The sequence below is a fragment of the Podarcis pityusensis genome (assembly GCF_964106645.2).
Source record: "Podarcis pityusensis genome assembly, chromosome: 14".
Lineage (NCBI taxonomy): Eukaryota > Metazoa > Chordata > Lepidosauria > Squamata > Lacertidae > Podarcis > Podarcis pityusensis.
Window position 1 is genome coordinate 2,662,587 of NC_138039.1, and position 22,195 is coordinate 2,684,781.

The 22,195-nt window shown below is 47.3% G+C and overlaps 1 protein-coding gene across 7 annotated transcripts in view; it reads right to left on the reverse strand.

Moving 5' to 3' along the window:
• Positions 1-21,529: 21,529 nt before the first annotated feature.
• The window catches only part of SDK1 (sidekick cell adhesion molecule 1), a 566,813-nt gene continuing 566,147 nt past the window's right edge, over positions 21,530-22,195 (reverse strand). For all 7 annotated transcript variants that reach the window (XM_080980906.1, XM_080980905.1, XM_080980909.1 and 4 more), the window contains one exon: positions 21,530-22,186. In XM_080980906.1, the coding sequence (XP_080837032.1) occupies positions 21,914-22,186 (273 nt within the window). In that variant the 3' untranslated portion in view covers positions 21,530-21,913. The remainder of the gene's footprint in view (positions 22,187-22,195) is intronic.

Consider the following 22,195-nt stretch of genomic DNA (forward strand, 5'->3'; position numbering starts at 1 on the left):
GCAAAGGAACAGAGACAGAGGCAAGGGTTAGCAGGACAGAATGGAGTGTCAATCACACACTTGACCTTTCACATGCGATGTCCAGGAAGGGGCCATACTGACTGGGTGCTGATTCTTTTGACGGTCCTTCTTGATTTTTTTGACAGCATCAATAAAGAAGTCTATGAAGGCAGCAGATGACAGGGTGAAGTTTAGTTTATTCAGCAGCAGTGAATAAACTCAACTGCGCCCTGTCCCCCCAAAACAGTACTTCTGTATTGTCAGGATTCAACCTCAATCTGTTAGCCGCCATCCATCCTCCAACTGTTTACCTCACCACTTTTTCCAGGAAAATGCACTCTTTAGCGCTGAATCAGAGAAAACATTAATTTGCAGAAATCCTAGTTGACGTTTCATCAACTCACAAAGCCAGCTGCTCTCCCTTGCCACAGGGCGACTGTCACAAGACTGGCTGCAGAACACTCACTTTCCGGTATTCAAGAAAGGTCCAGGTGAAAGGCAAAGGCCTTGGGCCAGGAACCCCTAGCTTCTTAAAGAAACTGTGTGGCCAGATCCCATAGCTGGAACGACAGCCAGGGAAAGAAAACCAGTTTAAGAGGTGTTGTAATGAAAGCATGTGCAGGACCAGAAAAAAATGGCTGAATAGCAAGCAACCTAAGGGTTAGGTGCAGGGTTTTTGTTTTGGTTTGTTTTGATAGTTGGGTTTGTTTGTTTTTGTATTGGACTACTTGCTTGGACTACTGCCAAGCGCTCTACGTGGGGCTACCTTTGAAGGTGACTCGGAAACTGCAATTAATCCAGAATGCGGCAGCTAGACTGGTGACTGGGAGTGGCTGCCGAGACCATATAACACCGGTCCTGAAAGACCTACAATGGCTCCCAGTACATTTCCGAGCACAATTCAAAGTGTTGGTGCTGACCTTGAAAGCCCTAAACGGCTTTGGTCCTGTATACCTGTAGGAGCGTCTCCACCCCCATCATCCAGCCCAGATGCTGAGGTCCAGCGCTGAGGGCCCTCTGGTGGTTCCCTCACTGTGAGAAGCCAAGTTACAGGGAACCAGGCAGAGGGCCTTCTTGATAGTGGCGCCTGCCTTGTGGAACCCCATCAGATGTCAAGGAAATAAACAACTGACATTTAGAAGACATCTGAAGGCAGCCCTGTTCAGGGAAGTTTTTAATGTGTGACATTTTAATGTATTTTTAATCTTTGTTGGAAGCTGCCCAAAGTGGCTGGGGAAACCTAACCAGATGGGTGGGGTACAAATAATAAATTCTTATTCTTATTCTTATCTCTCTTCACCGCTCTCTTACCCAAGAGGTGGGGGCTATATCACCAAGAAGTTACAAACCACAGGTGGGAGGTGATGACCCAGCCGCTGCTGTAAGGGCAGAAGGCATCGCCGAAAGACATGTTCACCACAACCAGCTACGCCACCCACCTGCTCAACTCCACCCCCAACCGGCTCCCACCCCCCAGAACGCACTGGGGTCAAGAGAGCCAGAAGCTGATCTCATCATTGCAAAGGTCCTGCCTAAACTGAAATCAATGCTAATAACTTTCTGGATTTTTTGTTGGAAAGGGTAAATGAGGAATGGATGCCTACGTCAGACATCGCCGTGCAGACTCAGAAAACATTGCAGCATCCATCCCACAATAAGCAGCCACCTGGAAGGCCCCTCCCTGCCGGCAACACTTTGCAGCCAATGACAAGGACACTAGTCCGCATGAGTTAATGTCATAATCAGCGGTCCACAAGGTTCTTTCTTGAATCCTTGTATTCCAGGGCTGACATATGTCTGAATTTTCCTGGACATTACCAGGATTTCAAGGGTGGAATTGACATCCGGGGGGGATTTCCAAAAGGCGGTGCTTTGTCTTGGATCTTAGGCAAGTCAATTGAAAAAAACCGTGTGTTTTCGAACCACTTTAGGGTCTTTTTTTAAAAAAAAAAAACAACAACCTCAACAATTTTTTGGGTTTCCTGGTGTTTACTTTTTGAAATATGGTAACCTTATTGTATTCCATCTTGATCACTGAGATTATCTGCTGGGGCCTTGTCGGTCATTTCTCTGCTTGAAGGCAACAAGAAATGGAGCCTTTAGTGACATTGGCCTAGTCCTGTGGAACTCTCTGCCACTGGAGATTCCTCAGGCACCGTCCAGTCCAACTTATAAATGCTGGTGGAAAACGTCCCTGTTCCGTCAGGTTTATGCAAGTAGTTAAGAATACATATTTTCCCAATGGTTACTGCAGCTGATTTCTGGTTTTAATGTTTAAAATATGGTTCCTATTGTATGCTTTTATACACAAATATTGTAACCCACTGATATTTTTATAAATATTTTTTATGAATAAATGTTGGAAAAAGTCAACTTGGATCAGAGAGCCCTTCACACTGAGGATGTCATCAGAAAGAGAACTGCCTTCTGCAATGGAGGACACATGGCCACCGTATGTTCTGTGTGTGTGTGTGTGTGTGTGTGTGTGTGTCTGTGTGTGTGTGTGTGTGCGTGCGTGCAAGGACTCACGCTTGGAGGAGGAAGCTGATGTCTGTAGCTTTGCCGCACAACCCTTCCCAAGCTGGAATTTGAAAGCAAATTGATTTAAGGGGGGGATGGACGACTAAAGCGCTAGCAATTATTTTGTCATTTGAGGATAATAAGCCTGTGGAAATGCAAGATAACGCAAGAAAAAACGAGTGTGCTAACCAATTATTTTCTTAAAATATAAAATAGGAGGAGGAATAATCAATAATGTTAAAACTACGTGGCAGTCGTTTTAGGACGATTGCTGCTGTTTGTGTCAACCTGCTTCTCGAAAACAAGACAATCTCTTTGCTGGAGCTTCCCAGCTTGGTTTTTTCTTTCTTTCTTTCTATGAAGAGCCCCTCCCTTCAAGAACAGAATCCTGATTTTGCTCCAGATAGTAGGGGGATATTATGCTAAACCAGATTTTGGGAGTATTATATATATTTTCCACCAGGGAGGAGGGCTGTGCCGCCCCCATTCCGCCGAGTTGTAGCAAGAATCCAGGGAGTCCCAGGGTCTGTACTCCTTCAGGGAACTGAAGACACAGCAGAGACTGTTGTTGCTTTAATAAATATGATCTATTCACCTATTTACACCTTCAGTCTGCATGGAGAGAGCCCAGATCTTACAGCACAATCCTTTCTAGAGGGGCTTGTCCCTCACAGCAGTGCAGCCCTGGAGTACAAGGCATCTCACTCCGCCAGCCTTCAGCCAACCTGCCCAAGATGGATCCCAGTCTTCCTTCTTCGTCCTCCCAGAACACCTGACCAAAAAACTCCCCTTTCCTGTCACTTCAAACACACACTCCATCACCTTGGCAACATCTGTCTCCCCAGGCCAAAGGATTCTGCTGGTCTCCAATCTTAAATGTCAAAATAATTGAAATCTTACCATTTATTAATTCATAGGGTTTACAGAGGTCCCCCAAAATCTATAATAATATGTGTCTATCCGTTGCCAAATACCTATTTGCAATATTAAGCCCCATCTGGAAGTACCCAGAGCCACAAGGCTGGGCTTGATCCAATCTGGAAAGGCAGCTCCTAACTGGTTTAGGTGCAGAAATAGAATCAATCAATCAAAACAGAGACTGATGTGTCCTTCATGATGGAAATGTCAGCTTTGCTCTCCAGAAGCCTCTCTAGGAAGGCCTGTGGGATCTTGGGAGAGAAGGTAATCCTGAGCTGGATAGACCAGTGATGGCGGCTAAGAGATTGAGGTTGAATCCTGACAAGATAGAAGTCCTGTTCTTGTGGGACAGGGGGCGGGCAGATGTGGGGGACTCCCTGGTCCTGAATGGGCCAACTGTGCCCCTGAAGGACCAGGTACCAGCCTGGGAGTCATTTTGGACTCACAGCTGTCCATGGAGGCACAGGTCAATACTGTGTCCAGGGCAGCTGTTTAGCAGCTCCATCTGGTACACAGGCTGAGACCCTGTCTGCCCACAGACTGTCTCACCAGAGTGGTGCATGCTCTGGTTATCTCCCGCTTGGACTACGGCCACGTGCTCTACGTGGGGCTACCTTTGAAGGTGACCCAGAAACTGCAACTAATCCAGAATGCGGCAGCTAGACTGGGGACTGGGAGTGGCTGCCGAGACCATATAACACCAGTCCTGAAAGACCCACAGTGGCTCCCAGCACATTTCTGAGCACAATTCAAAGTGTTGATGCTGACCTTGAAAGTCCTAAATGGCCTTGGCGCAGTATACCTGAAGGAGCATCTCCACCCCCATTGTTCAACCCGGACACTGAGGTCCAGCTCCAAGGGCCTTCTGGCAGTTCCCTCACTGTGAGAAGCCAGGTTACAGGGAACCGGGCAGAGGGCCTTCTCGGTAGTGGTACCCGCCCTGTGGAACGCCCTCCCATCAGATGCCAAGGAAATAAAGAATTACACAACTTTTAAAAGACAGCCCTGTATTGGGGTGTTTTTAATGCTTGATGTTTTATTATGTTTTCAGATATGCAGGAAGCTGCCCGGAGTGACTGGGGAAACCCAGTCAGATGGGTGGGGTATTAATAATAAAATTGTTGTTGTTGTTGTTGATGTGACTTCATATTAAGCCTGGAGCTGGAGTTGACAATATCTGCCTACTCTTCCTTTATAGAAGCTCTTCAGATACATTATATACTAATGACTGATGAAGATAGAAAATGAACAAAGTGTTGAGGCAGAATCAGGGCCAAGCATTTTCGAGTTCAAGCTGTCCTTGCTTGAGTTTAAGATGTAATCGTGAGTCAATGGCTTGAGGCAAGGAAGGGAGAGGCTGAACCCTGGAAGGGAATTTCCCTGCCTTGTTCAAGAAGAGTAAAGTGCAGTTTTCCTGCTCAATGTGATCTTATGACAGAGATGCTGGCTGAGGCAAGAGGAGTGAAAGTCTTGCGTCTTCCTCTGGCTGTGGACCGGATGTGCTGGGCTGGAAAACACCTCCAGAGAAAGAGGAAGCCAGCCTGGTCTCGTGGTTTGTCTACAAGGAAATCCTTCTCCATGCAATGCATAGTTAAACTATGGAACTCACTCCCACGAGGATTGGACTATTAGGATTTTACATAACCAATGCTGGCTAGTATGATTAGTATAAATCACATGAGGTGTCTGAGAAGAGTGTGGGAACGGAAGACTGTCTTATCTCTTCCGTCTGAGACTGTTATTGTGCTGTACTTTCACTTTCACTGTATGAGTTCTGCTTCTGCTTTTGAATTATGGTGCTGGAGGAGACTCTTGAGAGTCTCATGGACTGCAAGAAGATCAAACCTCTCCATTCTGAAGGAAATCAGCCCTGAGTGCTCACTGGAAGGACAGATCCTGAAGTTGAGGCTCCAAGACTTTGGCCATGAGAAGAGAAGACTCCCTGGAAAAGACCCTGATGTTGGGAACGATGGAGGGCACAAGGAGACAAGGAGGACAGAGGATGAGATGGTTGGACAGTGTCATAGAAGCTACCAGCATGAGTTTGACCAAACTGCGGGAGGCAGTGGAAGACAGGAGTGCCTGGCGTTCTCTGGTCCATGGGGTCACGAAGAGTCGGACACGACTAAACGACTAAACAGCAACAACAAATTCTGTTTGGAGGGCACAGACGTGATTATGGATTCTCTGTATATATTGTGAATAAAACGTAGTTTAGATCTACAGATGTCTCTGTCTTCTTGCTGTGTGATGCCAGAAGACTTGTGTGCACTTTTCATATGAGAAGTGTCGCAGAGGGGCACTCTGGAGTGATGGGACATTCCATTCCAGAGACGTGCCTACTGGGAGATGCTCGGAGGTACTGGGGGTCTGCCGTCCCCCCAGGAGCATTTGCCAATATGGACAAGTTCGTGGAGGAGAAGACTATCAATGTCTATGCTCTGCCTCCCATAGTTGGAGGCAGCAGTGCTTCTGAATTTTAGTTGCTGGAGATTATGGGAGGGGAGGGGGCTTTGTGAATGGTTCCGGCTTGCTGGCTTCCCACAGGCCAGAGGGAGTCCCTCGACCTGATCCAACAGCCTCTTCTCATGTCCATAAGACTACCTCTGCCAAAGGCTGATTTAGTCCAGATGCACCAATGGGAAACCTGCAAGCAGGACAGCACTCCCCTCCCCATTTGTGATCTCCATAAAACAATCATATTTCCTCCCACAGAGGAGGGAGAACATTGCCACTGTGGCTCGTGGGCATGGATAGCTTTCTTCTCTATGGATTTGTCTAAGCCAGGCTTCCGCAACCTCAGCCCTCCAGATATTTTTAGCCTACAATTCCCATGATCCCTAGCTAGCAGGACCAGTGGTCAGGGATGATGGGAACTGTAGTCTTAGAACATCTGGAGGGCCGAGGTTGAGGAAGCCTGGTCTAAGCTACCTTTCAAGACACCCCTACACCACGTCGGGATGAATTCCACCATCCCTTTTGTCTGTCTGGGGCCCATGTATCATATCACTTTAAACAGTCATGACTTCCCTCAAAGAATCCTGGGAATTGTGGCTTGTTAAAGGTGCTGAGAGTCTGAAGACCCCCCTAGTCCTCTTGCAGAGCCATGATTCCAAAATGGATTGACAATCAATCACTGTGGGAACTGCATCTCTGCAACAGGAAAAGGGGGTCACCTAACAACACTTAATGCCCTTAACAAACTACAGTTCCCCTTTATTTTTGGGACAGGGGGAGCCAGTGTTGTTTAACGTGCTTTACTGAGTTGCTTCTCTCTGGACTTGTCCTTTTGAAGGGACTAGAGAGCCCTCTTGGCCTAAGTGTGCCCATAATGACGACTTCTCCCCTAGTTAGATTATGCTTGCAAATGACAAAAGACGTCCCGGCAATAAGGCAATGCCCAGGTCGAGGAAGTGTGAGTGATGGGTAGTGACCAAAGGACTCTGGGAACTGAGCCTGAGACTAGCAGGAAGACTAACCTCAAGGTCTGTGCTTAATGTTATGTGTATGTAGCCCACAGCAATCACGACTACATGCTCTACATGTGTAATAATGTACTGGGATTATATGAATAAGTGCTTTGTGCTCCTCGCAATGGCACAGATTATTTTTTGGGTGCTAACCTAATCTATTGGCTTCTGCCATGGCTGAATTTGACTTTCCAGCTCGGTGTGGTCATTGGCTACATTCACCCCAACTCAATGGGACATTTGCCCACAACAAAGTTGTGAAAGGAGTGCCTTTATCCCGGCCATTGCTCCCCAAATTCTATTACAGTGGTACCTTGGGTTACAGATGCTTCAGGTTACAGACGCTTCAGGTTACAGACTCCGCTAACCCAGAAATAGTACCTCAGGTTAAGAACTTTGTTTCAGGATGAGAACAGAAATTGTGCAGCAGTGGCAGCAGGAGGCCCCATTAGCTAAAGTGGTACCTCAGGTTAAGAACAGTTTCAGGTTAAGAACGGACCTCCAGAATGAATTAAGTTCTTAACCCGAGGTACCACTGTACCCTGAAATCTCCAGACTAGTATACGTCTGGAAAAGTAGCATTTGGAAGTATTGACCCAGAATGAACTGTGGAAGCCCCTGCTAGGACAAGGTCAGTGGCTGCTTGCTGCTATATTCATTGTTTGCTGAGTTGAGCAGTGACTTGTGTGCAGGGACAGCGATGGACTGGGAATGGTTGATTTAGTGCCAAGTACATTGAAGAGACACAGTGGGGGCAATGAGGCTATTGTATCAATAAGGTAAGAAGTACGAACAGAAATAAAAGACATTAAAGGATATTAATATTATTTAAGATAAGTTCAATGCACAAATATATTCTTGTTCTTTTGCACACATTTCCTAATGTTTACTAATTATTAGTTTGTTTGAACATGGTTATGGGAGAGATATGGAAGCCTTTGCTGATTTCAAAAGCATGCTCCTTCCTCACAGATCAGAGACAGAGATGATGAAGAATCTGTCTAATTAGTTTAAAGATTAACTTTGGTGCAATTTGCTTCTGTTTACTGTGCTTGTATGGTATGTGCGGGTTATGTTCCGGGCCTCCGCACAAGTCAGTGAAGTGCACATAAATGGGAAGCACCCTGGCTCACGAGAAGACCCACCCAAGAACCCAAAGAAGACGTCCTCTTCAGGCTCCATGGTGCTCTCCACTTTTGGGTTTGACTTCTGGGTCCCTGGCAAGGTAAAAAAAGGTAAAGGACCCCTGGATGGTTAAGTCCAGTCAAAGGCGACTATGGGGTTGTAGCGCTCATCTCACTTTCAGGCCGAGGGAGTCGGCGTTTGTCCACAGACAGCTTTACGGATCATGTGGCCAGCAGGACTAAACCGCTTCTAGCACAACGGGACATAATGATAGAAACCAGAGTGCATGGAAACGCCATTTACCTTCCCACTGGAGAGGTACCTATTCATCTACTTGCACTGGCGTGCTTTCGAACTGCTAGGTTGGCAGGAGCTGGGACAGAGTCAAGCAGATTTGAACCGCCGACCTTCCGATTGGCAAGCTCAAGAGGCTCAGTGGTTTAGACCACAGCACCACCCGCATCCCTTGGGTCCCTGGCGCCGCATCAGTGCATGGTTATGTGCAGATAGATCACATGTATTGTAAATGGGGAGCCACCTGCATTGGCCTGGCCAACTCATAAAGTTTCTCTGACTGGTATGTGAAGATGTCATGTCACAGCTGAAGTGGAATGGGCAACGTGAAAGTTATTATGTAATGAGTAGGATGTACAAAAAGCTGTGCGAAACCTGTGATCAGTGCAGCACCCATCCCTTCAGGGGACTGTCCTTTACTGCAGTGAAGTCCATAAAGAGGGGTATCATCTTGCTTGGATATTGGGTGTGTTTTTAGTTCCCTATCTGGGCAAACCAAGGGAGTGATTTTGGCCACCCCGTGACAGTTTGATCGTGGACCTGCTGCTGGATCTGACAGTGGCGCCTGCCTCCCAGATCAGCGCAGACTTCTGCTGTGGGGTGTGTGTGTGCAGGAACATAGGTGCCCAAGCACTCACAAAATTCCCCATGAGGGAGCCGGGCACGCACAAATTTCGGCTCCAGGGCCATGCACGGTGCATGGCACCCGCAGCCCTGGGCACCCATGGTCGTGGGGCCAAGCTGACACTCCTGGCGGAAATTGGCTGGTGTGATGAGTGGGGTCCACACTGCTCCCCCTTGGCTCCCTCCATTGCAGCTCTCCTATTCCCCTCCCCTGCTGTTTACTCCAATACACCGTCCCTTCCTAAATCACTGCTTTACATTCCTCCATGGGAATGAATGGTAGCCATTGACCGGTGCAGGAGGCAAGGAGGGTACCCCTCTCACCCACCACAAGAGTGGCACCCCAATATGTTACTGGCCCCTCTCCAGCACGACAAGAGCTGGCTTCTTTTGTCCTGTGGGAGGTGTGCACAATGCAGCCCGCCTTTCAGAAAAAGCTTTGTGCCTTTGGGAGTTACTTTCTTCACTTAACAAAAAGGAGCATTGATTTATTTCCTCTCTCTCCCTCTGCTCATCTCGCCCACAGACTTGCGGACAACCTGCTTCTCTGCCATTTATACATCGCTAAAGCTCTGCCACAGCTGACCTTGGCTGGCGCAGCCTTCCCATCGATTTCAAGGCAGTGATGCTGATCTATACCAGCAGCCAGGGAACAGGGCCTGCTTCTCTCTGGGCACGACTCATTTGCTTTGGAGGGTATGTGTGTATGTCTTCTGAGCTCAGGCTTCAATTTCTGGCTCTCTGGTTTCAGCAGGGGGATTTCGGTATTGCATGGAATCTACTCTTATCATGTAATGGATGTGGGAACTCTCAGGGAGGGGAGCTCAGAGGCAGCACAGTCCCTTTGCCTTGAGGAGTAAAGGTACCCCTGACAATTAGTCCAGTCGCGCACAACTCTAGGGTTGCGGCGCTCATATCGCTTTACAGGCCGAGGGAGCTGGCGCCCGTCTGCTTTCGCAGACAGTATTTCCGGGTCATGTGGCCAGCATGACTAAGCCGCTCCTGCCAAAGTCAGAGCAGCGAATGGAAACACTGTGTACCTTCCTGCCAGAGCGGTACCTATTCATCTACTTGCACTGGTGTGCTTTCAAACTGCTAGGTTGGCAGGAGCTGGGACCAAGCAACAGGAGCTCACCCTGTCGCGGGGATTCGAACCACCAACCTTTCAATCGGCAAACCCAAGTGGCACAGTGGTTTAACCCACAGCGCCACGCATGTCCCTGCCTGCTTTGAGGAGTTGTTGTTGTTTAGTCCTTTAGTCGTGTCCGACTCTTCATGACCCCCTGGACCAGAACACACTCAGGCACTCCTGTCTTCCACTGCCTCCCACAGTTTGGTCAAACTCATGTTAGTAGCTTCGAGAACACTGTCCAACCATCTCGTCCTCTGTTGTCCCCTTCTCCTTGTGCCCTCCATCTTTCCCAACATCGGGGTCTTTTCCAGGGAGTCTTCTCTTCTCATGAGGTGGCCAAAGTATTGGAGCCTCAGCTTCAGGATCTGTCCTTCCAGTGAGCACTCAGGGCTGATTTCCTTTAGAATGGAGAGGTTGGATCTTCTTGCAGTCCATGGGACTCTCAAGAGTCTCCTCCAGCACCAGAATTCAAAAGCATTCATTCTTCGGCGATCGGCCTTCTTTATGGTCCAGCTCTCACTTCTATACATCACTACTGGGAAAGCCATAACTTTAACTGTACGGGCCTTTGTCGGCAAGGTGATGTCTCTGCTTTTTAAGATGCTGTCTAGGTTTGTCATTGCTTTTCTCCCAAGAAGCAGGCGTCTTTTAATTTCGTGGCTGCTGTCACCATCTGTAGTGATCATGGAGCCCAAGAAAGTAAAATCTCTCACTGCCTCCATTTCTTCCCCTTCTATTTGCCAGGAGGTGATGGGACCAGTGGCCATGATCTTAGTTTTTTTGAAGTTGAGCTTCAGACCATATTTTGCGCTCTCTTCTTTTACCCTCATTAAAAGGTTCTTTAATTCCTCCTCACTTTCTGCCATCAAGGTTGTGAAATCTGCATATCTGAGGTTGTTGATATTTCTTCCTTGAGGAGTGCCAACTGGCAACTCTCCTTTGAAAAAATTTCCAATAAGACCCTCATCTTGCCCCTTTTGCTTTCAGATGACATATTCACAATGGCTTCGTGTCTGCAGGTCCAGAGGAAGTCTGAGGAGGAGGAGGCAGAAGCTGTAATCAGGATGCAACCTAAGAGGTATCAGTTTAAACTTTAAAGGCTAGCAAGGTTAAAGGTACAGGGATAGTCTAGGAACCTGGCAATCCCTTGCTGTTTAAATCCCATGGAAACCCCTTTCTGCAAGCTGTTGCACCCAACTTTCCAACAACATGCTCGCTTTATGACTAAATGTCCTGAAAAGGGCTAAGAGGTGTATTTGAAGAGGAGTGAAATAGCCTGGGATTCTTCCCTGTTACTTCTTTATTTTTTGTTCACTCAAGAATGCAGCTGGCAAGACTTTCTGAGAGAGAGAGAGAATAGAAACTTCCAAAGAAACATACAATTTCCAGGAAAAAAGCTCCCATTTTTATTGGAAGCAAAATCTGGGAGCTGAGCAGGGGAAGAGGGGAAGCATGGTTTCCATATAAAACAGCTGAAGCAAAATTTAACAATAGGTGGTAGAATAAAAACAGGCTGAATTTTCAGGAACTTCTCCATCTTTCCCCAGCCCAAAGCTAAAGCAAGGATTTCTTGACTGTGATATTGTTAAGGAAAGATTAATTTTTAAAAGTGGCAAGCTGTATCGGTTTTGTTCTCTAAGCTGACAGCAGGCAGGCATGTTGAAAGTTTAAACTGAGTGTTGAACAATACTGTTTTCTCATTTTTATCTCTTTTTACTTCGCTACCTGAAAGTTAGTGCTGCGAGTGGAAAGCTGTTCCCTTGAGAGTTTTATTGGCGTTACAATATTACTCCTCTCTTAACCCATTTAACACTGTCATCCTATCTTGGGCCAGATGATTTAACTCACGTACCTGTATGATTGCATTTATAAATCCAGAGAAGAGGGAGAAAGGTGTGTCCAAAGGTAGGCATGAAAAATCCCCAAACAGCATCGTCTTCCGGTGCTGCTCTTAAACCTCACACACAGGTACCTCTCTGCTCACTTTCAGCCACAGGCCAGAGAATTTGTGTTTGATATCTGAAGGTGAGAGCAGAGGTGGACTTTGGGCGGGGTATAAATAAAAAATATTATTATTATTATCTCTGGGCCCTGACTGTACTTGCCAAGTGCTGGGGTTGCCAGTGTTTGCAGACCTGCTCCCATCATCCCCTGTTTCCACATAAATCATACAAATCTTTCTATCCACCACAACCTCTTCCTCTGCTGCTGTAAACTGAGCAGGCTAAAAGCCCTCGCCTTCACCTAATGAACTGCCCGGCTATGCCACCTGTCCAGAGCATGTAAATTGATGCAAATCTGCCCATTTCACACGATTTATCCCACCTTCCTGAAATCAGCCTGAAACAGCTTGAGAGAGGCTGGGAAATAACTGATAGCAGAACTTTCACACATTGCAACATTAGGGCAGCCCAGTTTCCGGAGGGAAGCAATGAGAGAGGCATCAACAGACTATTTCCAGGTAGGTGGGGGAAACCAATCTTGTTAGATCTTAATGTGAGACTTGCCAGAGGTGCCGTATTCAGCATTAACAGAAAGATAATCAGTTTCTTTTCTTCAGGCAAACAAGCCACCTGCCCTTTGGACAAATATTATCCACCCACCGCTGAGGCTTAGGACCAGTTTATATACTCAGCAGAATTAAGCTGTATGCTCTCTCCCCCTCCCCCCAATTTTACCTTTTCAGGCTCTGGGTGCAGACAGATTGCCTGCTTACCATGGAAGTTTGGGTGCAACTCAGACAGGGGTGTACCTAGAGGTTGGCAAAACCTGCTGGGGGTGCAAAAATCACCCGAGAAATCTATCTCCAATTATCTGTATAAGGTTCTGAGTTTAAATAAGAGCTGGGAGCTGAGTGTTAGGAGAAATGGCAAGTCAGTATGAAGGTAGCCTGCTGGAGACTATGGAGTGTACAACATAAATGTGTGTGGCGATGGGATGCCGCTGTCGCAGTGAGATTGAATGTAGGAGAAGCTCCCCATCCCTCTTTCACTCTGGACCAAAGTTGTGCATTTTTTCACTTTTCCTCCTTGCCTTGCCCTCACCCTGGATGCTTTGAGTACTTCTGTAAAACGTAGTGATTTATAATGTGGCTATTGTGGTAAAGCGACTTTTTCAGGGTGGGGGTGCCAATACAGTTCCTTGCCAAGGACACAAGGGACGCTAGGTATGTCCCTCAACTCAGCTTGCCAAAGTGGGGAGGTCTTGCGTGGGTTAAGAAGACAGATAGAGTTAGGGACCTCCAGATTCCCAGACTGCCCCTGTATCTTTTAACTTCTTGAGCTGACCTCTCTGTCTCTTTCGATAGGAAGACTGATATTCTCAGGTTGCACGCTGTTTTACAATTTCCTGCGCCCCTCGCACGTCTCTCTCAGACCCCAAGATGAGAGGCCACGCTGGAACTCAAAAAAGGATATTGCAAAGTTGAGAAAGGGCGGCCAGAATGGATGGAGCAGCTCACCTATGCAGAAAGGTTGCCACGTTTGGGACTTTATAGTTTAGAGAGAAGGCAGGTTTATGGCGTGGAGGAAATGGGTAGGGAAAAGTTGTCCTCCCTCTCTCATTAACACTAGAACTCCAGGATATCCAACGAATCTGAACGTTGGATGATTCAGGACAGACAGAAGAAAGTCCTTTTTCAATGCAACACATAGTTCTCCCATAGGAGGCTGTGATGGCCACCAACATAGATAGCTTTAAAAGAGGCTTGGAAAAAGTCATGGGGAGCTATTTAGGGCTAGTAGCCACAATAGCACGGGACGCGGGCGCGCTGTGAGTTAAACCACAGAGCCTAGGACTTGCTGATCAGAAGGTCGGCGGTTCGAATCCCCGCAATGGAGTGAGTTCCCATTGCTCAGTCCCTGCTCCTGCCAACCTAGCAATTCGAAAGCACGTCTAAGTGCAAGTAGATAAATAGGTACTGCTCCAGTGGGAAGATAAACGGTGTTTCCGTGCTCTGCTCTGGTTCACCAGAAGCGGCTTAGTCATGCAGGCCACATGACCTGGAAGCTGTACGCCGGCTCCCTCGGCCAATAAAGCGAGATGAGCACCCAAACCCCAGAGTCGGCCACGACTGGACCTAATGGTCAGGGGTCCCTTTACCTTTTACTAGCCACAATGGCTATGCTCTGCCTCTATGGTCTCAGGCAGAAATGCTTCTGAACACCAACTGCTGGGAACTACAGAACGTGAGAGTGCTCTTGTGCTTGGGTTCTGCTTCCAGGTTTCTCACAGGGATATGGTTGTGAGAGCACTGTGAGATACTCGACTCGTTTGGCTTGATCCAGCAGACACTTCTTATGTTCTGAATAGGCAGCAAGGATTCTGGCAATGCTGCCGGCAGGTGAATGACTGAAAGCCAAGCAGCGCCCTCTGCTGCCTTGTCCTCCATCCTGCACCCAAGGCCCAGGGCTTTGCTGCTTGGCAACGCGGCAGAGGCATCAGATTAACAAAAATCTCCCAGTGAAAATGCTCTGCGGTCCATGGGGAGAGTAAATGTGCGGAGCTTGGTGGAAATAGGTGACACGTCAGGAAGGTGAATATCATGGGAGGGCAACAGTTGCACTCGTAATAGGACAGCAAACGGTGCTTTTGATATGGTGTGTGGGAGAGAGAGAGGAAGCTGGTGCTGAACTTGCAGATGCAGATTCTTTAGCTGAATTTGAAGATTATGGTTTAGGATGGAACTTTGCAGTGGGGCCTGGGCCCTGTCACTTCCAGATTTTGAGAGGCTCGTCATTCTTCTCTAATGAGAGGTATGTGGTGTGGAAGCTGTTTGGGGTAGAATCGTGGGCTGGCAGGATGCCCTTTCCAGAGCCATGCCCCTGTGGCTCCAGAATGCAGCCAGTCTCTCCCTTTTATGAATAGAAGGCAAGTTCCTGCTGGCCAAAGCAACAAGGAACCCATCCCACTGGCAGCCGTCTCTGTGGCTGGCAAAATGATGCTGTTTTTGGCATCCGTCTGCGGAGAAAAGGCAGCCACCCCACCCCCTGCCTTTGGAAGCCTCATAATAAGTTGTTGCAGAAGAGGGACTGTGAGCATCTTTACAGGAGGTGGGTTTCCAGGGCCAGGTGAAACTGACAAGCCCCCTTGTTATTTTCCCTATTGCCAGGAGGCGTGATGTTGTTAAACCTAATGTCGTTACATTTATAGCACTGAAATCTTCCTTTTCGCCTGCTGTTACATTTCCTGCTGCTTTGCCATTTCAGTGTGCTTGCTATTAAACTGCTCTTGCATTGCTGGTTTTGAGATTTCTCACTGTCCCCTTTGTTGTAAGCCACCGGGAGCCTAATCTGAGGAGAGGTTTTGTGAAAAGGTGGCATATAAATTTACTTGTTTTCATAATATCTCTCTGCTACTTGGTGGTTAAAAAAACAACAACAAAGCGGTTTACGAAAAGACCGAAGCACTAAAATCATCAATAAAAAGAGTTAAGAACAAGTGTTTAAAACATTCATACAAAACTTGAAATCAGTAATAATTTTTTTAAAAAAGCACAGGCTAACCAAAGATGTTTTTAGCAGGTGCTGGAAAGAGCACAGTGAAGGCACCTGCCTGATGTCAATAGACAGTGGATTAAATGGTGATGGAGAAGGTGGGGATGAAAAGGAACTGCTGCGCTTGTGGGATTCAGAGCAGTCATGGAGGCATTCAGGCAACTTCCACCTCTGCCTGATTCCTGCTCTGTTGGTTGCCAACTATCTAACCCATGGGTAGGCAAACTAAGGCCGGGGGCCAGATCCGGCCCAATCGCCTTCTAAATCCGGCCTGTGGACAGTCGGGGAATCAGTGTGTTTTTACATAAGTAGAATGTGTCCTTTTATTTAAAATGCATGTCTGGGTTATTTGTGAGGCATAGGAATTCATTCATTTTTTCCCCAAAATATAGTCCGTTCCCCCACAAGGTCTGAGGAACAGTGGACCGGCCCCCTGCTGAAGAAGTTTGCTGAGCTCTGATTCTAACCTGTCTGCTTAGCCTTCCTGAACAAGGTCAGATGGCCTGCTGGGGGAAGCAATGGATGGCCGTAATCTTGGGCACACCTGCCTTGCACAAACTCTGCCTTGTCCACAGAAGATGCCTGGTGTGAGGACAATCTGTTCCTTCAGGCAGCCCCCCCCCCCAATCTCATGCTGTTCAGGGAACTCCCTTCCATTCATGCTATATAGGAACCGAAGCTCCTCTCTTTCCTAACACAAGAACAATACTTGCCTTGTCTTTAGATGAAGCACCCGATCTTTTTTCTCTCATGGGTGAAGAGACGCAAAGGAGTTCCCCTCCTGAACAAGCATCAGGTGCCACCATGACTTTGTCTTTGGAGCCATGATTCAAGGTAAGGAAGCTCTGTTCCCCTTTGCACATGCTCTCTCCTTGTCTTCTGATTCTCTTACTGAAGAAAAAACTGGGGAGGGGAGAAAGGAACCCCCAATAAAACCATCAGTGCTGCTTCTGCTTAGATCTGTTTAGACGAGGGTGCAGTGGACCAGCCAAAGTCTGGTATTTGGGCAAGCCTCAGGTCTTTTGAGCCACCTCCTCCTAACTGAGCACATGCGTGGCAGAAACTAGATAGAATTATAGAACTATAAATTTGCAAGGGACTCTGAAGGTCATCTAGTCCAACCCCCTGCAATGCGGAAATCTCAACTAAAACATCCACGGCAGATGGCCACCCAACCTCTGCTTAAAAACCTCCAATGAAGGAGAGCCCACAACCATCTACTGTTGAGCAGCTCATACTGTCAGAAAGTTATTCCTGATACAAGAAAGGAGATTCTGACTAAGTACCGGTAACTTGAATCCATTGATTCGGGTCCTACCTCTGGAGCAGGAGAAAACAAGCTTGCTCCATCTTCCATGTCACAACCCATCATATATTTGAAGAGGGCTCTCATATCCTCGCTCAGTCTTCTTTTCTTCAGGCTAAACACACCCAACTCTCTCAACCATTCCTCATAAGACTTGGTTCCCAGGTCTTTGATAATCTTGGTCACACTTCTGTGCACATGTTTCAGCTTCTCAGGAGCCTTCTCAAACTGGGATACCCAGAGCTGGACACAGGACTGCAGGTGGGGTCTGACCAAGGCAGAGTAGAGTGGTACTATTGCAGTGGACACTTTATTTCTGTTGATGCAGCCGAGGATTATATTAGCTATTTTTGCTGCAGCATCACACGGTTGACTCATGTTAACACATGGTGATGTGTTCGCAGTGGATCAACAAGGGTTTCTGACTCCACAGCAGCGACTGCCCCCACCCTCTAAATTGGGCTGCTGAAATAAGAGATACCAGGAGTGCTCAGTTCTGGTAACTTGTGGGAGAACCATGTAAGAAGATGTGCTCAGAGGCACCTTCAGTATCAAATCAAGGGAGAGGTAGTACCTGCCTGACTCCCACTCTGAAAGAAGAAACCAAACCTGCTCTGCTCAAGCTGCAAGTGGGCTGCACAATCGTCCCTTGATTCAATACAAGTTTTTGTTGGGTTCGTTGTTCTCTCCATTGAATGAGCAGGTCAGAGAGGGAAGCTGGTGATTTTATAAGTAGCGGGAAATTTCTTGAGTGTTCTAAAAATGGTGGGAGGGGAAGACAAATCTGGATGAGCTGAAAGGCAAAAATAACAGGCTATTTGTGCATCCTGGCCTCTCTAGATGAAAGGTTGCGGAAACATTTTAAAAGGATATGTTCTCAACAAGATTATGATTCCCAAAGCTTTTAGCTATACAGGAAAGCTTTCTTGCTAGACCTAGCAATTTATGGCACATCTATGGTAAATAGCAAAAAAAGGAGAGAGAAAACCCCCAAACCCCAACCCTCTCATGATTAATCCCATTTTTATAGCTGCTGTGGTGGCTGCATAGGGGAGCCCAGCCTTGTCAAGTCCCTAATACATGATAATGAAGGGAGGGAGGTATAATTTAATTCCTGTGTCTTGAGGATATCCAATTCTGTGCTTTTCAATTGCCCTCCCCTCTCTGGACTCAATTGTAACTGAATAAACACAGCCAATAAAAACACAATTACAGAGATGGATGTGGATTGGGAGAACAGAAATTACTCTGTTAGTGTCAACGAGTCTTATAAGAATCACCCCTGATGTCTCCCATTTGAAAGGCCAATGGATGGGCAAGGAGGGAATGGCTTTCTGGATTTCCTCTTCTTCTTGTAAGTCTCTTTCCATGATAAATTCTTGTTTCGGGGGCTATGGTGGCTGTCTAAGACCATCCCCTCAAATGCATTAAGAAGCCGGGGGGGGGGGAGCCTTCTGAAAGCCAGACTCCTTTCAGAGAAGATCTCCTTTCAGAGAATCATCCCTCAGAAGGCCTAATTTATTTTACCTGGTTCTCATATTGTGTTTTTACACTGTAGTAACCAGCCCTGGGGCTTCACAGTAAAGGGCAGTTGAGACATCGGACAAATAATAATAGGTGAGAAGACAAGTGGAACCTGCAAGAAAAAGTTGCAGTGTGGCGTGTGCCAGCCAGCCATGCCCTCCGGAACAATACTCCATTCCGTTCCCTCTCTGAACTGTCAGTCAGCATTCTTTTGCACCTGAACACATTCAGTCCTCACTGCGCTATTTTTAGGATTCCCTTTAGGATTTTCCCCCTCTAGTTCTTTCTCCCCTGAGTCTGCTAACCCCTCCCTCTTAAGTATTGCTGATGGTGTTTCCACTATGGCACTCACACCTGAGTGGAAGAAGACAGAATGAAAGCAGTCGGTTGTTCAGCCTTGCTAACTAAATGGGACTCAGCTGCAATATACTTCTAACTCTGGAGACAAGGGTCAAAGAACAAGACATGACCTGTCTTCCCAGTGCATAAGGCTGGCTGTATGAAAGAGACAGGTTGGTGCACTAGATGAACTTTGGTCTGATCCATGAAAGGCAATTCTTATTTTTACAGATTGCAGGAAAAGTCAAACACACTGGTCCCATTTAGTAGAAGAGACCCAGCAATGTTCTATCAGCCAGTCAACACCACCAAACCACTGCAATTCCTTGGATTTCATGGGGAGATGCACTGCATAATTTCTATTAATATGCACGATTTCTATTAATATATAAAGTCAGCTATATCCAGGTTTGTGTTATACCCCAAAGACACAAAATGGAAGCAAGCATGATCAGTTAAAGCAAGACTTTGGAGACTCGTTGAAGTGCAGAGAACAATCATGGCAACACTCTTGGTTCTTTCCATATTTCACATCATTCCATCTGGCCCCCTTTATTATATGAACACAACCCTGGAAGCTACGAGGAAGGGAGCACCCTCTCTGTAGCACTTTGTACCTGTGACACGGAGGAGTTCCCTGGAAATGTGAACAGTGACCTCAGCTTCAAAGGCCTGGAGGAGGAGGAGCAGGTGGTGTTGCTGGGAATCTAACTCTCAAGCTGACCTAAACAATTGGACTTGCTGTCAAAGATGTGCAGTTGCTACGCATTCAGAAAATATAATATGTTGAGTTTCATAATTCAAACGAGGTTTCATGCACAGGTCTTGTGAAGTGAAACTCAAGTTCTGAAACCTAGAAATGGAAGCAGTAGGGAACTCAAGGCCATTCGCCCATTGACCATTTCAGCTCTGGAAATTTCTATTTTATGCATCATTTTTTCCCCTTTTGCTTCAGCAGGAAACAAACCCAAGATCAGCACACAGCGTGACCTTGCTTGTTCTTACAGTGCAATGGACAGGATCAAAGAGGCCTCTCTCCAGGAGGTGCCGAGGGACCCTTCAGGAGGTTCAATGCGGCAACTTCGCAGTCTGTGTATCTGCGGTGAAAGCAACACACCACCTGCCACTCCGATTTCACTTAAATACAAGTTTGGCTTGATCCAGAGATTTAAAAAACAGAGGCGGAAGCAGCCCAGATGTGCAAACGCAGCTTTGGCATAACCTGCCCTGCCCCGGCTGGACACAAATGGGAATGACTCATGAGACTGGCAGGACAAGCACAACAGAACAGCTTCCCGCCTCCTTAGCTTGGGAACAAAGAGCAAACAAGAGCGTCAAGGCTGGAAGCCCCGAGAGGAGAGCCACAGGCAAAGATGAAGGCCAGCTTTTAGGGCCGAGCCCTTGTTCTGGGGGGCCGGGCAGGGACCCGGGGAAGCAGCAATTCTGAAGATGCTGTTTGTGTGCAAGCAGCCCTTTCTGTTCCAGGGCAGTCACCACCAGCGCCTCCCTTTCAGATATGCAGCAATGAACATAATGTGCCTTGGCATAAAAGAGCCAGCGGCTTCCCGTGCGGGTCAAAGACGGGGCAGCCTGCAACAAGGGGAAGAACAAAGCCGCCTTTCGGGAGGGGCTCTCTTGGCTGCAGACCACAGAGGCAGCAGTGCAGGGAGGGAATGGGCAGGAGGCAATTGGTAACGCAGTGGTTCTCAAACCCACCGGAGCTTCACTCCTCAAGGTCTCATGGCTGCTTGTCTTGCACGCTCAGCTGAATCATTACAAAAAGGCACCAAAGAAACCCTCACCCAGTAAAGTCTGATGTGTCTTTGTATTTTTTTTAAAAAAATCATTAAAAATATACATTTTATAAAAAAAATCAAATAAATCTGGTGTTAACAACATGTACCCCCCTCTCTTTTTTTTTTTACAAAGCTGCAGAACAGCATCCCAGCAACTGAGGGAGGGGTCGGTTGGTTTCCTTTATATGGAAAGACGCTTTTTAAAGAAATGACAGAAGTGTTGTCCAACTAGCGCGTTCTCCCCACCGGTCCACAAATGCTGCATTCATTTCACAGACCCTCTTCTTCTTGCTGGCAGTTTTTCCTTTTCTTTCAGATTTACAAAGGACATTGGCACATGCAATCAACAAAGGAGGAACCAGACCCACAATAAGCGCAAAACAGATACCTCCTCAGGCTTCTTTCCCCGGCTGCTTCACCTAACGCAGCCCAGATGTTGTTGGACCACAACTCCCATCTGCCCCAGGCAGAAGAGGGGTGGAAACTGTAGTCCAAAACATCTGGATGGCACCAAGATTGGGGGGGAGGGAGGCTGACCTGACATTTTTTTGGTGCTTGTCAGCTGACATGTCTGACAGAAACCCTGGAGAGGGGAATATCTTTAGGAGCACAACAAGCTCAACTGGAACAGAACAGAAACGAAGGCGAGAGAGAAGGTTGATCACAAAACCACCAGGAGTGAACCTCGCAGGCATACAGGAAAGACATGACATTGAGACTAAGTGATTCTGCTGGTGCTTCTAAGGCAGAAGCAGCAAAGAGTGTCTGTGTGTGTGAGAGAGAAACCATTCTTAAAAGTCCCCCCAACCTCCTAATTCACCCAGATAACAGGAGAAGGGAAGAGTGTTCGGAAGGCAGGATGGTTTCAGCTTCAAATTACATCACGATGGGGCCACCAAGTTTCCACAAGAACAGAATTCATCTCCTTGGCTTGAGAAAGGAAAGTGGGGGAAAGAGAGGAACACATCGCAAGCTGCTTCCAAAAGCAGCATTACAAAAGCATTTTTGTTTATTATCAATTAAAAAATCCCCTTAAATCATATTCCAAAGTGGTTAAAATTGCCATCATTTGTGTGTGATAGGGTTTCTTTAAGGAGGAGGAGGAGGGGAAAAGAAAAATCAAAGCAAGTTCATCTAGGTCAGCTCCATGTCTTAAAGAGTTGATTGTCTTGGGAGGGGAAAAATAGAAGAAGACATTCACATGTACATCCATTCTACCCTGATAAGAGAATTTTTTTTTTTACCCACAGTTCACTGCACCTGCCACGCATACAGTCATCCGGTTGGGTTGGCGGTTGCCCCGAACTCAGCTGGTGGCTGAGTTGGTGTGGCTGATTTCCCCTCCTTTCCTTCTCCCCCCCCCCCAAGTGTCAGACGAAGGAGGAGAAGCCGGTCACTGGAGTCCGTGAGCCTGGCGCAGGCTGTCCCGTCGGGGTGTAAACCCCTCCTGAGCTCTGTGTTGTGATGACAGTCTGGAAGTAAGGCTCGGCCTCGCTCGCCACACACTCCTCATACCGGTACGGCGCCGGGTGCTTTGTGGTCTTTGGCTGGCGCTTCCACGAGTTGTAGTACGTGGGGTCACTCATGTAGTGGTTGACAAAGGAGTGCTTGGGCAACTCGTCCTCGTAGTCCGAGTCCGTCGCCTGCAGGTT